The 22522-nt window shown below is 52.3% G+C and overlaps 1 protein-coding gene across 1 annotated transcript; it reads right to left on the bottom strand.

The window, feature by feature from the left end:
- Positions 1 to 2842: 2842 nt before the first annotated feature.
- TMEM151B (transmembrane protein 151B) lies at positions 2843 to 11712 on the bottom strand. The gene is made up of 3 exons (XM_069852519.1): positions 11609 to 11712; positions 3023 to 5002; positions 2843 to 2936 (listed from the first exon to the last, which is right to left on the bottom strand). The coding sequence occupies exons 1-2, from the start codon at positions 11699 to 11701 to the stop codon at positions 3566 to 3568; spliced, it is 1530 nt and encodes a 509-aa protein (XP_069708620.1). The 5' UTR covers positions 11702 to 11712; the 3' UTR covers positions 2843 to 2936; positions 3023 to 3565.
- Between the last annotated feature and the right edge of the window lie 10810 nt (positions 11713 to 22522).

The raw sequence follows: 22522 nt of genomic DNA, 5'->3' as shown, positions 1-22522 counted from the left end.
AAACCTATACGTGCACAGCCCTTCCGCTGGCTGCATCCCATGCTGGGGGTGGGAAGGGAGGGCCCAGTTGTCTGCCATGGACTTCCCTGCCTGGATAGACATGCTGCCCATCCATTACAGGCAGGGAGATGGAAAGGGAGCATAACCCCAGCTTCAGTCTGTCCTGTTCACCTTCACCACTTCCCTACCAAGACATTGGGCAGTTCCTGACCCTCCTGCCCACTCCTGCTCTCCTCCCCCATGCCTAAGTATGCCATCCCCCTTTCCTGAGCCTAAGACAGGGCAGGAAGGTCTCCAGCCTGGCAAGAATGGAGCAGGATAGACTCAGGGTGGAGGGGTGCTAGCTCCACCACATGCAGTAGGGTAGGAGGGCCAAGGATAAGAGGGAGTGATCTCTGAAAAATCCTGGCACACAGTGTGAGAGCACTGGTGAGAGAAGTGCCAGTCCTCAGGGCACTGAGTGTCTGGCATGGCCATAGACTGTGTCACTGGGACTACATCTGGGACCACATCTGGGACCACATCTGGGACCTGGCATTAAGTGCATGGGGAAAGTGTTCAGCAGCAGGAAGACTATGCATGGATCCTGCAGGCCAGAACACCGGCCATGCCTCAAAGACACATGTATCCACCTGGACAGGCCACCTCCAGAATAAGATTTCATGGGTAAAAATGGGGCCAGAGGGATAAACTCAGAAAATCTCATGAAGAGGCCTGGAAAGAGCCAAGGACAAGGTGCCTGAAAGCAGAACTCTGCTGCAGGCGCTAAAGGGCAAAAGCACAGAGACCCTGCTAATCTGTCTCTATTCTGAGGACTGTCTTTGCCCCAGGGAGCTAAAAGGCCTGCCAAACCTTTGATAAATCCATCTGTCCAAGGCACCTTGGAGGCTGGAGATAGAAAGATCGGCCACCACAGCCTAATTTAAGCCACATGTTAGGGATTTCAAAGAGAACTTATTGGGAAGGACAAGCAGACCACTTTCCTCACTAAAGACCCATTGCAGCTCCATTGACTGAACGGATCTCCTGATTCACCAGGACAACCAAGCACAGACCGTTATCTCCCCAGAGTCACAAGCATTGGCCTTGGCTTACATTAGACCCTTGGAGAAAGAAGCACAAACACACACCAAACCAAATGTCTCCTGATGCAAGAAAATCCCAGGGCAGCCAAGGGGGCTGTAGCAGCTTTCACCCAGTCTGAATCTGTGCCAATAATGATGAGAACAAAAGGCAGAGGAAGGATGTGCCCACACTGGGGACCTCCTGCTTCCCTGTTTTCTCTTATTTAAGCAAACATCTAGATCTGGCAGTGATAGTAAGGGCAGATTACAAGACAGAATCATAATGGGGTGGGATTTTAAAAGCCTTTCTGTTCAAACTAAAATTTTTCAGAGTCTAGCCTTTGAGATCCAGGAGGACAATGGCAAGTGACACCAGCCAGGACATGCAAGGAACAAAGAGTAGAACAGATCACTCTGGGGGCAAAGACAAACAGAGCCTTATAATTCCCACAGGCATTAACTGCTCCAGGCAGATTTTCGAAAGAGGACAGATGTGGTGGAAGAGTCCATTTGCATCCTTCCCAGGACCTAGGAGGAAGCAGTACAGCAGTGTGACCAGAGAAACAGACCTTTCATTAATAAGTTGGCAGGTGGAAGACTGGCTGAACTAAAAATGCCTCACTGTTTGCTGTAGCATCTTACCCTTCTGTGATGGATGCAGAGGCAGACACCAAGCTTGAACACTCAGGTTCTAATGGACTTGCTCTTGTCACCCAGGACATGCTGTTCTCATCTGTTGTTGGACCCACTGGATGAGAGAAGTGTGGTGGATGAGGAGCAGTGCTGTCTGGAGAAATTGCTAGCTGATTTGGCATGCACTGCCTCAAAGAGCTGACTGAAAAGGAGACAACTTTTCTGAGAACAGAGAGATGCAAGAAATCTGGGGATGTGTTGATAGAGAAGTAAAAGCTGGGTGCCTGCATTCTGCAGCCACTGATGCAGCTTCATGACATGAAGCCTCCTGGCCCAACATCACTGAGAGCTTTTCCAGCAGGATAGAAAGGGCAGCATAGACCTCAGAGCAGACCAACCTGCCCTGACAAGAGCAAAGCAGAGTAAGCCAGGGGCTACTGGGCTACACAGAAGCCACCCCACTTCTCACAGTCTGACACCTTTCTACAAAAATCTCTGTAGTGCAAATCTCTTGGTTTTAAGCAGGTTCCCCTCTAATGTATCCTCAGCCCCTGTTCTGCAGAGCATCCTCCAGGGCAGATGCCTCCCAGCTGTGGGACCTGCACCCACAGTGGCGCCTTACAGTAGGGAAATCCCTTTGTTCTTCATTTCCCCAGCCCAGGTTCCTGACACTCCAGCATGCTTTTGCATCTCTCCCTCCCAGCCTCTCAGAGCTCTTTGCCAAAGCCCAGTTGCCAAGAGCCTGCAGCTCAGAGTCTACAGCCAGACCCCAGCCTGATCTCATGCAAAATTCACTCTTGCAAACATGCACCAACCTGCTGCTCTACTATCAATAGGTGAACTACAGCTGAACCTACCAGAGCCTTCCTTGATGCGTGTCTGTACCAATTAGGACACACTTCAAAGCCAGGAAGGGACCCCAGCCACTTGACACGCCGCCTATTACCACGATGCCTGTCCCAGTGCCATCCTCTTCCCTTCCCTCAGCTCCTTGGGGACCTCTTGTTTTCTCTTTCCAGCTGAGCCTTCCTCCAGCAAGCGGATCAGTAGCGCCGCAGAATTCCGCTTCATCTGGGTTTGCACATTCACCCTTTCCCCGGTGCTCCCTGCCTGCTGTAATCCCAAAACAAAAGCCCTTTACCTAGGGGATGCTGAGGCTTCCTAAGGAGCCGAGCCTGGGATCCTCTGCATGTGGTGCCATTCCCAGCAGTGAGAACAGAGTAACAGTCGAAGCATTGTCTAAAAAAAAGAAAAGTGGGGAGGGTGGGGAACGGTCAGGGTGAAGGGAAAGAGCTGGATTCGTGGCTTTCAGCCTTTGCTCTAACCTGCTGCTCAGCTCCAGGTGCTTGGGTGCCCAAGACCTTTTGGCACAGGCAGTTACATGCTGCTCCCAAAGGGCCTGTTCCTCTCCACCCTGCAAGACGTCTCGCTCCATCGTGGGCAGCGGGTTGGGCAGAGGTGCAGCAGGGCGCTTTCTGGTGGCTGCTGGTTCCTCAGAGCACGAGCCAGCCTGAATCCAGGGCTGGGAGCCAAAGCACTCCCCTCCCTGCATCAGGCCTGTCTTTTTATTCCCCCCTTTAGATCTTGATGTCATGAATTATGGGTTTGGGGTTGGTTTGGTTGGGTTTTTTTGCATGTGGTGGTTGGTCTAGAGTTCTGTGCCACATCTCGGGGAGCATGAGCACTCACCCCTTCGGGAGGTCAGAGCCATGGCGAGGAGGAGCTTTCACTGGCTGCCAGAGCAAGATGCCGTGTCTGCTCCATCCTGATATCCTCCTGGGCCATCTCCCTCCCTTGCACTCCTCTCCCCAAATCCTGTGCTGGCTCTGGCCAGGCAACAGATAATGAGATCTCACTGCCCTCTGCTTTCACAGTGAGGTCTCCACACAGGACCCATTTCGGTGGAGGTGACGGTGGTCGTGGTTCAGGCAGCCTTCATTGCGGTGCACGATGAGAATGGGAAAGTAGAGGGCGTCCTGGTAAGGAGGGGGGTCTTCCTCCTCCACAGTCACCTGGCTGGAGAGGCGGGTCTGCTCCGTGGGACAGCTCTGCTCATTCAGGCTCCCACTCCTGCTCTGCCAGAGACAGCTGCGTCGTGAGCCATACAGGCGGCCCAGGGAGAAGCGGCTGCTGCTGAAGGGGATCCTGGGGCTGCCGTTGCAGATGCTCAGGGCACTGCGGGAGAAGATGGAGGAGCTACTTATAGTCCTGTGGCACCGCTCACAGTTCTGCCGGTAGCCACCATACCGGCAAGCAGAGTAGCTAGTGCAACCAGAAAGCCCCACCAAGTCCATCAGGACTGCTTCCGAGTAGCTCGGCACCAGCTGTTGGTTGGATCGAATGTGCCACTCCAGCTCAGTACTGTCCACCGTGTTGACACGAGGCATCCTCCGGCAGAAGGAACGCTCCTCGGCTGGCGTCACCGCCACGTAGTCAAACCCAAAGAGTTTCTCCACATGGTAATGGACATAGGAGGTGCGGTACTCGTTTAGCACCCGCAGGGGCCAGGACAGGGTCAGCAGAGCTGCCACCCAGAAGACATAGTGGGACACATACCAAGGCAGGTTGTCTGGGTCAGAAAAGGCCACCATGTATTCCTTGAAGTCCACGTTTTTGAGGTGCATCCCCTCTCTGGCCTCCATGTAGTCATCTAGGCCCTCGTTCTCTGTGAAGAAGCGGGCCCGCTGAGTCAGGTAGGAGTTCTCCGACTCCACATTGGCAAAGCTGAAACACTTGGTGAAGCGGAGCCGCGTGGCTGGGTAGCTCTCCAAGTCAATGAGATCCTTGGAGATGTCCTTAACTCCACAATTGGAATAATCAAACTCTGCTTCTGCCACATGGGTGTTGACCCGCTCGTGATACACTTGTGTGGTGGTGTAGGCATCCCCATTGCGGTAGCGGGTAACCTGCCGGGTCCTACGGACGTAGTGGTAGCTGATGGCCTTCCACCAGATGCAGGGGGTCGCCTGCTGCATCCGCTGCACACGCTCATGAACGCTTTCCACATCCACTTTGTACTGCAGCTCATTGCGGGTGTAGCAGTGCCAGCACTCCACTAGGTACACCACATAGAGCATGACCAGGAAGGCCAAGGGGATGTAGACGTAGCCGTTGGAACAGGGGCTGTCATGGTACATCATTGACTTGCCCTTGTAAGCACTGTCAAAGGTCAGCCGAGTCACCTTGGTGACATGGCACCAGGTCATGGCTCCCATGCAGCCATACATGAGGAGGGACAGCAGCAGGCATTTCCAGTGTGACTCTCGGCACAGGGACTTGCTGAGAGACTGCTTCACCGGCCGCTGCTGCTCCAGGGGACCAGGAAAAGAGGAGAGAAAACAAGAGAGGAGTCAGTAGGCTGCAGTGGCAGGGGGAAAAGGGAGCAAGCAGTGGGTTGCTGCGGTGGCACCCGTGGCAATGTGAACGGAGACAAAATGCCATAGGGCTCCTAGCCTCAGCATGCAGACCAGAGGCCGGGATGACAGTCCCACAGTGCAGGTGGCTGTCGCCCTCATTTCCCTTTGCAGTGCTCTGCCCCAGCTTGGCAGATGGCTAAAGCCCAGTTGGATGTGGAGAAGAGCAGCAGAAGGCAACTCTGCTGGCCTGCAACCCAAGCATCCTCCTTCTTCAGTGGGGAGTAACTGCCACCACTGCCACACCCCAGGGAGGTGTACTGAAGCACAGCAAGATAGAGGCTGGGGGATGTCCTCTGCATCCGTCCCACCAACGCAAACAGCTCTAATTTATGGGTCATCTCATCTGAACACCTCACCACAGCTCATCCCAACGTGCCTCTCACTGCTCGCACATGAGTCTCTCCCTCTTTCCCAGTAAAATCTGACAGCAACATTCAGATTTCTCCCACCAGGCCAGCACAAGCAGCCTGAGGTTCCTGTAAGGCAGAGAAATGGACCTTCTGCAGCTGGAACGGCCTCTGTTTGGTAATGGTGATTCCCAACACAACACTTGGCAACCAAAGGGGCTCTGAAGTGCTTCTCAAGTGCTTTATAAACCACACAAGTGGGAAAGTACTTTTCCACTATCGAAACACAGCCACCTCTGATGGGAGAGAAAGAAAATGTGGAATAATGTCCTAGAAGGTGTTCAAGCTGGAAGAGAAGAGCACACCACTGCTCTGCAGCAGCAGGGAGGGTGAGCAGCCAGACAGGACTGCCAGTAAATGTCCCTGCTGGAACTAAGATATAGGTGTGACAGCTCGCGTTTCTGGAAAAACTGCTCTCAGCTCTCTCACGGTGAGGAAAAGGCAGGACTTCAGCAACAGGACTGCTAAAAGAGATTGCCTTCACCACAGGAACCGTGGAGCATTTCACAAAGACCCAGGAAAATGTCCCACTTAAGAAATCCTCTGTCACTCTCCGCAACACTCTGAAGTCTCAAGTACTGATTCAGCCTGGTCAGTGAGACCTGAGAGTATCGCACCCAAAGGGGAAACATACAAAGATGTTATTTGCTTTCTTATACAAAAGACTTGATCCAGCACAAATACCATCCAACCCAGCAATCTCCAAAGGCATGACCTGAAAGAGGGGGGAAAGAACTCAATCCCTGTGCAGATGCTACTAAACTCACCAAGCAGCTTCCAGCATTGCTTTCCCTCCCCAGCTGCACACAGCACAGCTCCTAAGCTCACCTCCACCACTACAGTGGCTAACACCAGCTGTAATGGCACCACTCAGGGCCCTGAATTCCAAGCCTAGTCCCATCCCTCCTCCATTCCCCAGTGCACTGGGCTGGAGAGGTCTTTCAGCCAGGGATCCCAAAGGGCTGTTAGAAAATGGATGGGGGGCACTCTTGCATGAAAAGGGAAATCAAAGCAAGAACCAGAGGTCACAATGTCACTGGCAGGTCTAGGGACAGATCTGGGCCTTTTCTTCCCTCTATGAAATCCCCCTTCCTCCCCCTGGAAAGTCCATCAGACCTGGCTTGGTCCCCTGGAGTACCACATGCTAATCTTTCCTCTCTACACTTGCCAAAGCCTAGCCCACCCCATGCCAGTGGGACTTCTGCCACTGTGATTAGCAGGTCTGGATCCAGCCCAAATCTCCAACAGAGGTTTCTCTCCCAGAGGCAGGGAGCTTCCCTTTCCGCTCATCCAGCAGCCAGTCTGTGATGAGTAGAGCAGGCAGCACATCCAGAGGGGCGGTGAGGGGAACAACGGCACATTCCCCTGGGGGCCCTGAGCATCAGTAGCGCTGAGTCCTCCTCTTCGGGGAAACCATCTGAGAGCAAGAGCTAGCGACAAAGACACAGAGCTCAGGGAAAGCAGGTGGGGCAATGCTAGTCTGCAGGCAACAGTTAAGGGTGTCCGGCAGCTCTGCTCAGTAGCCCTGGCACAGACCCACCTGTGCCCCAGACTTCTCAGCGTGACCCTCCACTGCAGCAGCCTCACAGTCATGAGGCAAGAAGGGAATCTGGGCAAGAGAAGAGGGAGCGAGGAGAGGAAGAGGGGGCACCCAGTAGGCAGAGCCAACTGAGCTGTGCCCTCCCTGCTCAGGTCCACACTGCTGCTACAAGAGCCTGCCCAGATCTTTCTGCCCTCGCTCAGCCACAGCACAGCTCTGCTGTGCCACTGCCCAGGTGGCTGAAGGTTTCCTATCCCACAGCTGCCTTCTGCCTTGCAAATCCTCCCTAGCACCAGCCCAGGCTGCAAGGCTCTAAGGGGAGTGCTCAGCCAAAGGAGGAGGAGCACAAGGTGTCTGAGCAGGAGACGTGAGGCACACGGTAACCCTGGGGTATCTGTGGGGTGAAAGGGCTTGCACAGAAACGGTGCCTTGTCTGCAGGGATGGATCTGCAAATGGAGCACAAGGAATAACGCAAAGCATTCAGCTCACTCATTTGACAAGTTGGGGAAGGGGCACCAGGGAGGCAAGTTTTTGGCCAGGTCTGTTTTGGAAAAGCAAATTCCACCTCCCTGTCACTCCTGGGCCCCTAACACCCTGCACTGCCTGAGTCACCCTGCTCAGGAGAAGGGCAATATCGGCTTTCGCCCTGCAGAGATGCAGGCAAACCCTGCTGCGGTTACCCATCAGGGCAGGTCGGCAGGCAGTGCGATGCAGCTCAGGCTTGGTTCCAGGAACTGTGTTAGCAGGGCTCTAGTCCATGCATTAGTCTCCTCCTAGGACTACGCAGCATTGAGATACTGCAGCGCTTTTACAGGGTCACGCTAACCCCTGCTGTAAACTGTTTACAACCCGGTTTTGTCCTAGGCTTTTGAGGCAAAATACCTACACATCCACCGTGCCGGTGGGGTTTCTGAAAGCTGATCAAGTGTCAATGACAGGGGATGCAATAACAGCAGAGACAGAGGAGGAGCCAGCTGCAGAGTATAATCCCAGTAGGAACTGCAGCATCCCTGCTTCTCTCCTGGGCTGCAGAGGGCTCACAGGAGCAAACAACCAGCTCCACAGCTTCTCCTTGCAGAAGCAGCTAAATAAGGTTGCCTCCTTGACCTCTTAACCAGCTTTGGAGAGGTCCAGAACAGCAAATATACAGATGAAAAAGCTGGGGAAAGGGAAATCCTTTCTGTCCCAGAACGGTGTCACCGAGAGGAGAGCAGGCTCTGATATAAATGCCATCATCATGTTCCCACTGCAGTCTGATGAAACGAAGCGAAAGGCTTGCCCTACTTCACTGCAAATAGGGTTTCCCTCCATCACCAGGAGCCTCTCTTGTTGCTCTGGCGTGAGCGCTAGAGAGTGGTGAGCAAATCCACTATTCTAGGTGCACCTGAACATCTCAGCACTGCTAGAGGGCAAAACTGCTCCAGCCACGGCCACTTTCTGGGACCACAGCAGATGCCCTTCTCTGTGCTTCAAATGTAGAGAACATATGGGGCAACCCTTACCAGGTGCCTAGGAGCTAACTGTGACTGTAACACATTGGGAAGGGCAAGGGGTAGAGTGTTGTTACTGCCTCCCCTCCCTCATACATAGCGTTTGCCTCTGACATTGCCCCTACAGTGAAAGGAGAGGATTCCCACATCCGCAGCTGCTGCTCTGGGATGGACAGGAATGGGTGGAGGGGATGACTAATGAGCACCCATGAAGCAAAGGGAGATGCCTGCAATGCACAGGGCAGAGGCAGTAGAAGAGAGGGTCCTCACCATTGCTTGCACTAAACTTCTCTGAGATCTGGGGAACCCTTTTAGCAAAAAAAGCCATGAGAGGATAAACCTGCTCAGAGCCATGACGGCCAAGCACATGGGCCAAAGTACCTTCATTGCCCCTACAAACTTGGCCTTGCAACTTTGAACACTAAACAACTCCAGAAATCCTTCAAGCTCTACAAAGCTCCTCTCCGGAACAGCCTGGTCCTGGCCCCATCTACTGTCCTTCCACTTGATAAGTGTTCCCATGTCTTCAACATCTGCACCTCTTGCCTGCTTCTCCCTGCAGAGACCAGCCCAAAATCTCCAATTCACCCCAAAACACTAAGCCTTCACTTTACAAGATGCCCTGGGGTTCACAGGGTTAGGTGTCCTATAGACGGCCCTCTATGGTGCTCAAAAAAATAAACAAAAGTGCCAGAGCAGCAAGCCTGCAGGTAGCTCCTGAGTGCCAGGCTATGGCAGCAGCCTGCAGGAGACTCCAGTGGGATTCACGAGTATCCATTTCCATGGCTGTGCCCTGCCGATTTGCTTACACCATGCAACGATTTAATAAGCCCTGTCCCCTTTAACCTCAAATCTGCAGAACAAAGCAAGCAAGGAGGACACAGTGATTTCTAGGAATTGCCACCATCTCCCAAGGCCCCAGACAGACATCAGCAACTCTTGGTGAGGACGGTCCCAGCAAACCCCCACATCACACCCCACATGCCTACTGCCCAGATTCAGGAACTACCTGCCCAGAAAAATAGAGCTGGCTCAGCCTCAGGGTGGTAGCATTGCCAACTGCAGAGGAAAGGAGAAGGCTGAGCATCTAGAAACCAGGGAACCCTGCCAGCAGTCAGCTCCTGCAATGGTACCAAGGTCTCCATTTTACACAGCAACTTGGAGGAGAACTGGTTCCCTCTATCAGACCCCACCTGAACAGTAGGACATTTTTTTTTTAACTTGTTCCCAGGCTGAAGAGCTTATCCCTGGACGTTTCATACCCTCCAAGGTGGAAATGCATTGCTGAGTGAGATTCAGCTCACCACCATTAAGTGCAGGTGTATGCATATGATGCCAAGAGGGACAAAGGGCTCAGTCAGCCCAACACAGTCAGCTGGGACTAGCTGAGCAGCACCTGAAATCTTGCAAGGTTCTGAAGTACAGTGACCCAAGATATGTCAAGATGAGGTACCTTCAAACTGGACAGAGGTCATTTCCCATTTTCCAGTCCCCAGACATCTCCTCTGGCTCCCTGGCCAATGGACCCTTACAGGTGGGATTCAGCTCAGCAGTGCTAGTGGCAGCAGTTTGTCCTGATGGAAACGAGGACAACACACTGCCAGTAAAGCCTTACAGAGGAACTGTAGGGGAGCAGGAACACTCATCCCTTCTGATATTTCTGAAGACAAGATGATTGCCCTAGGTCAGTCCATGAACCCAAGCTGCCTGCTAAGGTCTCTCCTCGTTGCATCAGACGAGACACCAGCAAGCACGGCATCATCAGGAAAGGCTGCAGCTTCCCTCTCCTCCACCAGCTGCTTCATGCAAGTCTATGATAGATTCTGGCCGCGGGAAGCTTGTCCTTAGCCTAAACAGTGCAGGTCATGGACTGCAGCCCTTCTGCCTGCTCCCATGGGGTAAGATTACACTGACACCCTACTTGGCAGCCACCGTGGAGCAATCAAAGCCCAGACGATCTTCTTATAATCCTCATGAGGCAGGGGACACTGTAGGTGAGGGGAAACTCATTCAGGCACTGCCCCTGCTATGCTTCTTTCATCCAAACTGGCTCTTGCTCTGGCAGCTCTCAAAAGCCACTGTGCTCTCTTGAAGGCAGCGACAGCACCGACAGGGCACTGGGGGCAAAAGACCACGTCCCAGCAAGGCACAAGCACGTCCTCACGCTAAAATGGTACCTCACAGTTTAGCTTCACTGGTCAGGATCTGTTTGGAGAACCTGTGTTCATGGCACCAGGGGCTGCTGAACGGAAGCAGAAAAAAAAGAGGAACAGCCGCAGAGCAGAGTATACGGTATTCACACAGCTTCACAGTCCTTGAACCTCAGCATTCCTCTCCCGCAATTATTTATGTCAAAATATAAGTCTGTATATGTAGAATAACCACGCACGGGCATGCACATTCTCCCTAAGCCACGAAGGCAGAGAATACCAGGATTATGCAGTACTTGCTAACTGCAGCTCCTCAGCGGCGGAGGACAAGCGATGCACCAGCTCCTGAGCAGCCCCTCGGGCTGTGGTCTCACCGGTGAGGACAACCCACCACACCAGGTGAATGCTGCCCTTCCTATGCCCCCAGGTGCCCCCCACGGGCTGCTGCCCCCACAGCGTGAGGAGGGTCTTGCTAGTCAGTGCGGTTGTTTTCTCTCCTCTTCAGAAGCCCAAGCGGGATCGGTGGGGGCAGACAAAGGGGTTCACACACCTGCCTCCCCCTGCACGGAGCACCCGGCTCCTCACCTTTTTTTTGGCACCTGCTGCCTGGATGCTGGAGGAGTTGACAGGCGGAGGGGGGCTGCAGCGCACCTGGGGGCAAGGCTGCGCCGGTACCTGGCCTGCCCCATCCCGCACCTTCTGCCGCCTCCAGCTGAGAGCAGAGGAAGGGGGGTCCCCGCAGCCACTTCTCCGCGGCGCGACGACCTCCGCCCGCCGCCCCGAGCTCTTCGTTTTCTCCCTTCCCCCGGCCCCCCGCCCGCCCCCATCCCCTGCCGGCGCCGAGCCCGAGGGGACCGGCGAGCGCCGGAGAAGCGGAGCGGGGCGCTGCCGGGTCGGGGCTCCTCACCTCCTCGCGGGCCCCCTCCGCCTCCTCCTCCGGAGGCACCGGCGTGCTGCTGCCTCCGTCGCTGGCGGCGGCCGCCGAGGCCGGGGGGGACATGTCGGCGGCGGGGGCGCATTCTCCCGGGCGCCGCCTCGCCGGGGCCGGGGCGGGCGGGCGGCGCGGTGCGGAGCCCCCGGTGCGGATCCCCCGGCGGCGCCTGCCAGCGCTCGCCGCCCGCCGGCCCCCGGCCCCGCCGCAGCGCAGCGCCCCGCACGGCGGAGGGGGGCGGGCTGAGCCGCGGTGGGAGGGTCGCGGCGGAGGCGGGGGGGGCGGGTGGGGTGGGAATGGGGATGGGAGATAGGGACGGGGATGGGATGGGGAGGGAGAAGGGATGGGGACGGGGACGGGATGGGATGGGATGGGATGGGGAGGGAGAAGGGATGGGATGGGGAGGGAGAAGGGATGGGGATGGGATGGGATGGGATGGGATGGGATGGGATGGGATGGGATGGGATGGGGAGGGAGAAGGGATGGGGATGGGGATAGGATGGGATGGGATGGGGAGGGAGAAGGGATGGGGATGGGGATGGGGATGGGGATGGGGACGGGGATGGGGATGGGGTTGGGGATGGGGATGGGGATGGGGACAGGGATTGGGATGGGATGGGATGGGATGGGATGGGATGGGAGAAGGGATGGGGATGGGGATCGGGACGGGGATGGGGATGGGGATGGGGATGGGGATGGGGACAGGGATTGGGATGGGATGGGATGGGATGGGAGAAGGGATGGGGATGGGGATGGGGATCGGGACGGGGATGGGGATGGGGATGGGGATGGGGATGGGGACAGGGATTGGGATGGGATGGGATGGGATGGGATGGGATGGGGAGGGAGAAGGGATGGGGAGGGATAGGGATAGGGATAGGGATAGGGATAGGGATAGGGATAGGGATAGGGATAGGGATGGGATGGGGTGGGGTGAGATGGGATGGGATGGGATGGGGAGGGAGAAGGGATGGGGAGGGATAGGGATAGGGATAGGGATAGGGATAGGGATAGGGATAGGGATAGGGATAGGGATAGGGATAGGGATAGGGATAGGGATAGGGATAGGGATGGGGTGGGGTGAGATGGGATGGGATGGGATGGGATGGGAAGGAGAAGGCGATGGGGATGGTATGGTGATGGAGGGGGAGAAGGGGTGGGATACAGATGGGATACAGATGGCATGGCATGGCATGGCATGGGGATGAAAATGGGGATAGAGACAGAGATGGGGATGGAGTTGGAGAAGGGATGGGATGGGATGGGATGGGATGGGATGGGATGGGGATGGGAAGGGGAAGGTGATGGAGAGGGAGAAGGGATGGGGATGGGAAGCGGATAGGGATAGGGATAGGGATAGGGATAGGGATAGGGATAGGGATAGGGGTGGGGATGGGGATACGGGTGGGGATGGGGGTGAGATGAGATGGGGGGAGGTGGGCACAGAGAGGGAGATGGGATGGGGTGGGGATGGGGATAGGGGTGGGGATGGGGGTGGGATGAGATGGGGATGGGAGGGAGGTGGGCACAGAGGGGGAGATGGGATGGGGTTGGGGATGGGGATGGAATGGAGATGAGGATGGGATGGGGATGAGATAGGGATGGGGATGGGGATGGAGAGAGAGACAGAGATTAGAATTGTGTATTGGAGTTGTGGATGCCCCCTCCCTAGAAGTGTGCAAGACAGGTTGAGTGAGGCCTTGAGCAGCCTGGTCTGTTGGGAGGTGTCCCTGCCCATGGCAGAGAGGTTGGAACTAGATTATCTTTAAGGTCCCTTCCAATCAAAACCATTCTATGATTCTGTGATGGAGATGGAGACCGAGATGGAAAAGGAGACCGAGATGGAGACTGAGATGGGGGTGTGCTGGGATTCACACCCGCTGGGCAGCAGATGACCTTGAGACACCATCAGGGAGACAGGCAGGGGGCACAGTGCCACCAACCCTCAGGAGCCCCACCAGGAATGGAGCTGCCATCCAGGCACTGCTGGGGAGGGGTCCTGCTCCCAGCCTTGCCAAGGGGGTGTCAGGTGGCCTTCAGTCCCGAATGGGCTGCTCATGGGGAGGAGAGAGGACCTGTGAGTTTTCCTTCCCAGGGTACAATGAGAGAGCTCAGAGGACCAGGACTGCTTTGTGTGAACTCCAGCTATGTTTCTGTAATGCGTGGGCATCCCCACCTGATCTCAGAAGTAATGGTAATGCCAGCACTCAGGGGAAAACCTTAGGTCAGGCAGTGTCTTCACTGCTATGATCTCCACCAGGCCCAAGGATGCTCAGATAGCTATCACAGAGCTGACTGTAGCATATTTCACCCATAGGCCTAACCTGCTTGGTTGCAGGCATGAGTGGGAAGGGTCTTCAAGACCCTTCATCTAAGCTCACAGTAGCAATCTTAAGGGGACACACAGGCAGAGCTCAGGAAAGGTCCAGACTCATCCAGATCCAGATGTTGCAAGTAGAGCCCAGCTTCCTTGGCAGTTTTGGAAAAGCAGGTGTCCCTGCAGGTGCTTTCCCAGATACAAATTTGGGGGAAAACACAAGGTACAGACTTCTCTGGAAATAGCTTCACTTTTTCTGAGCTACGGGGCTCAGCCTTGGGGTTGGAATGAGTGGTTTGCTCTCGTCCGCTCTGTTGGTTTGGATGGGGAAGGAGGTCCATAGACCTGGTGGTCTCACTCAAGGAGATGTATCCCAGGGGAACTGCTTAGCCACTGCTTCCTATGAGAATAGGTGTGGCAGCTGGAGGTGCAGATGAAGAAGCTCATCTTCAAGTGGCTGGGGATGCGTTTCCTCTCGCCTTTCCTCTGTTTCCATGGGAACAGCAGCAAGCAGGAGCAGCCTGCTCTGAATTTCACTGCCTACCACTCAGGCACCACCTGCCCAGTCCTCTAGGCAGACTTTGGGTCTCAAGGGTTTCAGACCCATCCTCACATGATGGATGCGCCAGGGAGAGCTCACTCCTGTGTGTTTGTACCACAGCAGAGCAAAGTGAACAGGCACAAGTCCAGAGCTGCCAGGATTTCTGTAGCAGCACTTTGTGCTGTTGCATTCACATTAATAGACAGTTGCACCTAATTTGCATACATATGTGCATTTCTCCTTTTTATAGTGGTAGGGACTCCTGGATGATGTGACCTCAGCTAGACCAAAAGATACCTGTGGGATGACCACCCTCCAGGACCAGCTCTATTTTTCTCCCTGAGATGGGAAAAAAAGACCAAAGCAGGAGGGTGGAGGTGGAAAAAACATTTATATCTTTGCATTCAATAGCCCCTGGCGGCTTTTCCGAGAAGGAATATGTCCCTTCACTTGTAAATTTGTCTTAACTTTGGACTTGTAGATTCTGTGGCAAGGAGTTCCACAGCATACCCAGATTCAAGGAGCAACTTCCTCCGCTGTGCCCATCTTGGCCTTGTTATCCACTTGGATTAAGCCTTGGAGCCACCCACAAGGAGCCCTGAAATTTATCTTCTACCAGTGGATTGACTAGACATGAGGAGGAAATTCTTCACAACGAGGGTGGTGAGGCACTGGCACACGTTGCCCAATGAAGTTATGGATGCCCCATCCCTGGATGTGTTCAAGGCCAGGTTGGATGGGGCTTTGGGCTACCTGATCTAGTGGGAGGTGTCCCTGCCCATGGCAGGGGGTTAGAATCAGATGATCTTTAAGGTCCCTTCCAACTCAAACCATTCCGTGATTCTATGATTCTGTGATTCAGTAACTAGATGAGCCACAAGTAGCAGGGTTTATATCAGTCATCTTTGATAATCACTCTGATAGTATGTTTTCTGTGCCTTGGAGACAACACTGCCAAGCGCATGACCAGCTACACTATTTTTGAATTGAAGTGTCACAAAGAAGTCCCACGCCCTGCTCCATCTGAACTGAAGTTGTACAAGTTCTCAACCATTTTCTGTGGGAAACAGGTATGTGGCAGGTTTTGACCCTTGGATAGGAACCCAAGGGCATGGCTGATAATGTGTTACAGACAGCACAGCACTACCCCAAGGATGCGAGAAATAAGGCTATAGGATGCATAAGCCATTTAGAAACTGAAGCAAGAAGGCCAACATTCAAGGTTGTGTTCCATGTCACGATTGCAGGGAGGATCCAGGAGTCCTAATTATAACCACTACCCTAAATACTCACCTCCTCTTTCTCTTGAGGAAAAAAGACAAAAACATCTTTGCTTTAATATCTGAGATTTCCCCCTAGTTATTCTTGTACGTTTGAGGATGCTCTGCTGTTAGATCATGTTAGAGAGTAGGACATTTCTGGGAGAAGGGCAGTTCTGATGTGACAAAATGGCTGGAAAAAAAAAAAAGTAGGAAGGCTTTGAAGAAGACATGGCAGCTGAAGTAGAGCTGGTGCTCTTACTGGGATATCACAGAATCACAGGATCACAGAATACTTCAGGTTAGAAAGAACCTTCGAGTCATCAAGTTCAACCCATAACCTAGGTTTATTCTCCTGATACCCTCCATCTGCCCCTCTGCAGAGACATTTGTATTGGCTCCAAGCAGATGTAAAGCGCTAGCTCATATTAATGGTATTCTCCATTCACTTTCCATAATATGTCAAGCCAGAAAAGGTCTCACCCTTCTGTCTCTAGTAGTTACAGAAAATAGCCTTTTAGCTCCTGGTTAAATATGTTTTTAGTTGTTATCTATGCAGTAAATTTGCATTTAATTTCTGGAAAAATTTTGATGGATGCTACATTTTAATCCTGGTGAATACCGATACCTGTCCTTGGGCTGGTATTTGTAGCCTAACTGGCCAAACTGGATTTTGCAGTAAATTTCTGTAGCATCATGTATTACATTGGGTTTAGCTTTATTTTGTCCAGTAGGCCAAGTGTGATCAAATTTTAGTCTTTCGTTTCGAAGCAATCAATGATTCCAAGCAATCTGCTGCCTTTTTTCTCTCTTAATCAGATGGGTAGCAGAGAATCCCCTTGTGTTAGGATGCAGGATTTTCTGAGCTTGGAAACTAATGCCTATTGCATTTAGAAATTTCAAGTGTATTTAATGCTGCTTGCCTGAGCCTTCCAGAATGTGTTGCTCCAATTAAATTACTCCTCATTAATGCAACAAGAGGAGCGTGGGTGAAGGAATGTGCCTCTTGCTCCACCTATACAACGTATCGTTGCCATTGCTACTCAGCGGTGTTGACTGTTCGGGTGCCATTTACCTCTGCAATCATTGTCCTCAAGGAAATCTGTGCCATTAGTTGCGTTTTCCACAGCTACATTCAGACTTCATGCCTGCTGGAAGGAGATATAGGTGTGCCCTTTTTTTTTGTGGGAAGGAAACCTGCAGGGGTCAGTAATTTGTGACTGGAGAATTAGTTTCTATTCAGCACTACTAGACAATGGTCCACATCTCCATGGGCAAGATGCCAACATTCCAGAAACACTCAAAGTCTGAAACCTCATGAAGCAGTTGGGTTTGTCGCCTCTGCTCTGGGGTGTATTTCACAGATGGGAATTGCTGCCATTGGAAACTCTTTGATCCCTGCTCTGATCCTTCCCTTTCCAACAGGCTGCCTGCATGCAGTTTGCTTATTTTCCATCCAGCCCCATGAGAGTCTATTTCTTCATCACCGCAATTATTTGTGAGGCTCCAGAGTGGTTTCTGGCTCAGGTTAAATCGCTTTTCACTCTGCAGGAACTCAGCAGAGTACCCAGGGCCCTCCCTCACATCCCCCCTAGAAATGAAAAGCGGATTCAGAGCTGCCCAGATGCTTTTTGACAGTCCTTGGGATATCTTGCCTGATATGACTCTGGAGCAGCACTGACCTCCCCAAGTGCCTGGAAACTGAGCCAAATCCTGCGCTAGCAAATGTTTTGTTCTGCCTGCATTTTTTTTTGCCCATTATCCCCAGAAAGGAATGAGCCACGGAGACTAAAGGCTCAGAGATTTTAGCCTGTCCCTAGTTACGGTCCTGGGAGTCATTTCCCTAAAAGCAGAAAACAGGCTTCTGTTGCGATTTGCCTTCCTCATATTGGGTGGTTGCAGACAACACATTGTGGTCTGGGGAAGCAACCCCTCATCACCCAACTCGCCCCACAGACCTGGGCAGGCAGGAGAGACAAGGCCATTCTGGGGAGGAGACTAAAAGCCACCTCACCACTGTTCTGCCTGTCTGCATTACTTAGGTGCCATCATGTGGGACAGAGCTAGGACCGGGGACACTGTCCTGGGGAATGGCTGTGCTCCTACCTTGAGGAATGGTTGCAATCCCACCTTCAGTGTGCTAGGAGCATCTGTTACCTGGGCAACATGGACTAATTAATCACTTATTTATGGCACCGGGGCTCCTCCATCCCAAGGGATGGCCACCTGTCCTCTGCATGCTCTGTGCTCCTGCTCAGCGCCTGAATATTTTGAACAGCTTGCTCACCCCTGCCTTGCCTCTCAACCATCCTAAGTGAGCCACCCAGCTTCCATCTCTCTCCTGACCACTGCCTGGAATCCTCACTTGCCTACAGGAGTGTGGCTCCACCAGGCCTGTTCCAAAATCACTCTGATGCAAGTGTGGAGAGACAAAAGCTCTAATTCAGTCTGGCAGCTGGGAGGTTCAACTCTCCTGAGAGCAGAGCTCAGCTTGCACAAGTAATACCTCTGGCAGCACTGCGCAGCTTGCTAGGGACCAGAAGAGTAGCCTCTTGGAGCATTGTTAAGAGGCAAGGAGGCAAGGACTGGGCTAGCGAGCAGTTGCAGGGCTGCAGTGAAAGGCTGGGATGAAGCACGAAGAAATCAAGCAGAAGCAATGCAAAAATGGAAGTTAATGAATAGTCCTTTCTAAGAGTCATCAGGTCCAGTGTGGTGATGCTGAAGCCTGGGATGCAGCATTGGCAGCATCCATCCTGCAGTCTCTGACAAGGTGAGTTGAGGAATCATTGGGTGAGTTGAGGTTTTTGTTCTGCCTCAGACAGACTGTGCTGGATAAACTGTACCTGGAGGGTCATGAATAAATGATAGCCCAGCGATGGAGTACTGTCTGCCACAGCTATTCTACAGAGAGGGAGGAGCACTCTTTGTTAAAGCGGTGTGACTGGACGGAGGTTATCAGAGCCACTCTCTGGAAGTGAGTATGTCTCTCCACTAGCTATAAAGGGAGCCCCAGGTGATGAGATTTCTCACCTAGGGTACAGTTTCACCATCTATTTAAACACAGTTTTATTATCAGTTCTTCAAGACCATCTGCTATCCCTTTCCCCATTTGTAACCACATCTGCCACCTCCTTTGGGAGAGCTCTGAGCACACACAGCTGCACACACACACATGCGCGTACATAAATATGTATCAAGGCCTTATCAGCCATGCATTTACTCAGATGTGAGCAGAGAGCATTGCAGCCACTGACCGGACAGGAGTCACACAAGGAGATCTGATCTAAAATGAAATTTTGTGAAAATATATGGAGGTATTGTTCATTTGCTTTCTAAGCTTAAGGATTTTTAGTGCACCTTTACATTGATTTCGTTCTGCTTGTGGAAGTGAATGCTGTGGTTGACAACGGGGTGTGTTAGCACTGATCCCCATTCAAAAAATCAATAGATGCCTTTGTCCAACCTCCTGTATGTCACACACAGAGCAGTGAATGACAGAAGGAGCTAGAAACTGCCACATCTGCTGCAGGACTCTGAGCAGCAGTGGGAATCATGGCTTCTTATTGGGGAGGACATTAACTGGGCAACTTGCTGATCACCTACCACATACAGACAAACCTGATCTGCTCTGGGTTGCGTCACCATACTGGCGCAATGGGTCCTGTAACATTATGGGACCACATAGCGAAAGGATGAGAGGCATCCAACACAGGTTGCTAGCAGGAAACTCCGACTGGAAATATTCCTTTAGTGCAAAAGCATGCAGGTATGTGGAGAAACATCCTTGGAGAGATTCAGCGGGTCCATGTGATTTCAGTCAGATTTACCACAAGAGGGCAGCCAGCGTTTTCTGGGCTGACAATCCCCAAAAATGACTAGCTGAGGAGCACCTGCTTTGCATAGCTCTCTTAGAAAGCTACCCCCTGGCTTCTGAGCATTGCATCTTTAAAATACATGCTCCTGCTTTACTCTGTTAGGGCAGAAAGTGAAGTGACCCAGTTTGCTGCACTACAGAGCTGATTCGCTGTCAGATATATGGAACAGCAGTCAAAGGAGAGAGCCTGGTTCTTCCTTGTGGCTTTCCATGCTCTCCCAGTTAAGAGGCCAGAACACGTGGCTTCTCAGCTGAGTTCCCTGACCTGGAGCTGGAGGTTCAGACGGAGGTCTGGATCACTGCTTGGGGTACCTAAGGACACCTCAAATGTGGAAAATCCGGTAGGAGTTTCCTCACAGGGATCTAGCACCTTTCTAATGGGCTCAGCACTTCTGATGCTGGGGGTGCGGGAAAAGTGCCGCACCCCCAAGGAACAGGTCAGCCCAATACTTGCGTGGGACCATAGCTGTGCTGTGGATAGTCTGAGCTGGGGGAACGTAGCACCAGTCACATCACCTGCTATGAATTACTGTCACAATAACTGCTTTTAACAATTTCAGGTAACTTGTGTTGCTTAAATATGGCAAAGGACCACAGATGAGAATCAAAGAACCATTATTTTCACTCAAACCAGACACAATCTGAGCATAAACTCCCTTTTTCCATCTCTGTCAGCTGCATCTCGCAAATCTCACTCAACTAACAGCTTTAGAAACGGTGGAGAAGATGCTGGTGCCAGGCGAGGCTACAACAGAGGTGGACAGAGCTGGGTTCAAGAAGTCAGGCAGAGACCTGAGTTTCACTGAGGAAATCAGAGGGCTGTACTTGGAGACAGAATGTTTTTGGAGTCGCCTGGGCCACTCTTACACCCAGGCTCTTCCCCGATGCTCCTGGCAACACAGTGTGGTGGGAAAGGCTTTCTGCGTCGAGTTTCTTGCCGGAGAGGTTACTTTGAATACCTCCCGGTGCCTTCGAGCGGGCTGTGCTGACACTGACCTCTAGTGGGGATAAATCGCTTCCTCTTTATTTTTTTCCCTGCAATTTTAACTAATTTAGGTGACGCATCTTAAAGGGGACTGGAGACAGACCAGAATTAGAGTTTCATTTTTTAAATCCTCAAAAGCAAATCAGAACATCACTATTGGCCTCATATTATATTTATAAGTTTTTGCTTCCTTTACCACTACCTGCCAATACATTTTGTATATATAAAATACACGTGCATGTGCACATGCATGATGTATATGTGTATCTCTCTGTATTTAAAGCCTCTGAAAAGAATGAACGTTGAAAACTCTGTGTGGCCAGGCAGAAAAGCTCTCTTTTAGGAGGACAGCATGGAACAAAGACCAAGCCTTGCTGAACAAGTGACAGAAGGCAAGAAATGGGTCAGAACAGCCAAATTAGTCTTTCAGACCCACCAGTCAACTTGTCCAAAGGTCCAATAGAAGCACACCAAGCCAGAAGAGAGATGGCAATGAGATGGTGCCTGAGCTGGGTATTTGTCGGTATAGCTTGAATATCAGAGCACAGAGTGGCTGGACCTGAGTGCCTGGGTGGCATAGCCAGTTTTAATGGGGAGTGCCTCGTCTCTGCAGCTCAGCTTTAGCAGATCTCTGCAACCCAGCCTGTGAAAATGCTAACCAGGTCAAGAAAATTCAAGGCTCTCCTCAGGAAAGCTGGAAGATCACTAGCTCCAGCTACGTGCACATCAACAGCAGAGGAAGGCCACTTCCAGTGGCTGCTTGGTGGCCAGAGACACAGACAGCATGCTGTGAACTGGACTGTAGAATCCCAAGTGACCTTGAGCTGCCTCCCTGCAGAGCTGGTCCACAGTTTACCAGTTCAGGCCCTGTGCTTTGGCTGAACCTCTCCCCAGACCTGTGCTAGCCCTGGAAGCAGGCTCCGCATGTATGCTGCAACTGAACAGGAAATTAGAAGATAATCAAGGGACAACTGATTTTTGCTACAAAGTCAAGAAGCAACTGATTCAGAGAAAAGTGAAATCTTTGTGCATCACTACACAGGTTTGTGCTGATCTGACCAGAGTGGATTTCTCTCAATACCTGACTTCGTCCATGCAAAACTGTCTAAGGAACAAGGCCATGATGGAGCTGCATCCCTAGTAATATCTACTATGTTGAAAGAGAAAATGGCAAAGGCATTTTTTAAAGTATTTGATAGTATTTGAACTAGTAGCAGCTGGATACAGAACTCTGAAAGAGCAGAACTTCTGTGTGGGGGTTGAGAAAGTCAACTGCAGATGTACATGGAGCTGGGGTGCAGCCACTGCCAGGGTATGGGAGGGAGTGACATGTATGTATGTCCCAGATCCCTGCCTTGTGTTGGACAGAACTGGTAAGACGTGGAAAAAACTCTTTTCCCTTAGCATTTGTAATCTTGCAACGAGGCAGTGCCAGGGATAAAAACAGAGACATTGAAACAGATTCTGAGCGTAGAAGGGAAACTTGTGTCTGGAGGTTGTTGATATCCACAGGGACTTCTCTTTCCTACCTCCTGCTGCCCCCACAGCCCAAAACCTTTCTTCTTGCCTGGTCAGAGACATTTCTTGCAGGTAGCTCGCCTGCAGCAAGGCTACAGTTTAAGGCCTGGTGGCCAGTGCTGGGGGACTGATGCAAACACAAATTGGCAGCTGCAGTGTGGGAGAGGGAAGTCATTGCCACTTTGCATGTGGCTTGTGTGAACTTGGTCCTGTACCCACTACCAAGGTCTTCCCGGGTGAGCTCCCTTGCAGGTGAATGACAGGAAGTGATCTTTCCAATCCTGTGAAGCTAAACTGGAAAGATGGGCACCCTGTGGAGGTGTAGAGGCACTTCAAGCAATAAAAGCCACAAGTGAAACTGATTTTAAAGCATCAACTGCATTCAGAGCTAGCTAA

This window comes from Phaenicophaeus curvirostris, chromosome 2 (assembly GCF_032191515.1).
Source record: "Phaenicophaeus curvirostris isolate KB17595 chromosome 2, BPBGC_Pcur_1.0, whole genome shotgun sequence".
Lineage (NCBI taxonomy): Eukaryota > Metazoa > Chordata > Aves > Cuculiformes > Cuculidae > Phaenicophaeus > Phaenicophaeus curvirostris.
Note: the sequence above shows the minus strand (reverse complement) of the source record. Positions and strands in the feature narration are given on the sequence as shown.

What these genes read in the sequence shown, in the direction of transcription:
- TMEM151B (XM_069852519.1), bottom strand. Translation starts at nt 11,701, where the DNA reads ATGTCCCCCCCGGCCTCGGCGGCCGCCGCCAGCGACGGAGGCAGCAGC. An exon ending in CGGAGGGGGCCCGCGAGGAG is followed by an intron (nt 5,003 to 11,608) that starts GTGAGGAGCCCC and finishes CCCCTGGAGCAG; the next exon opens with CAGCGGCCGGTGAAGCAGTC.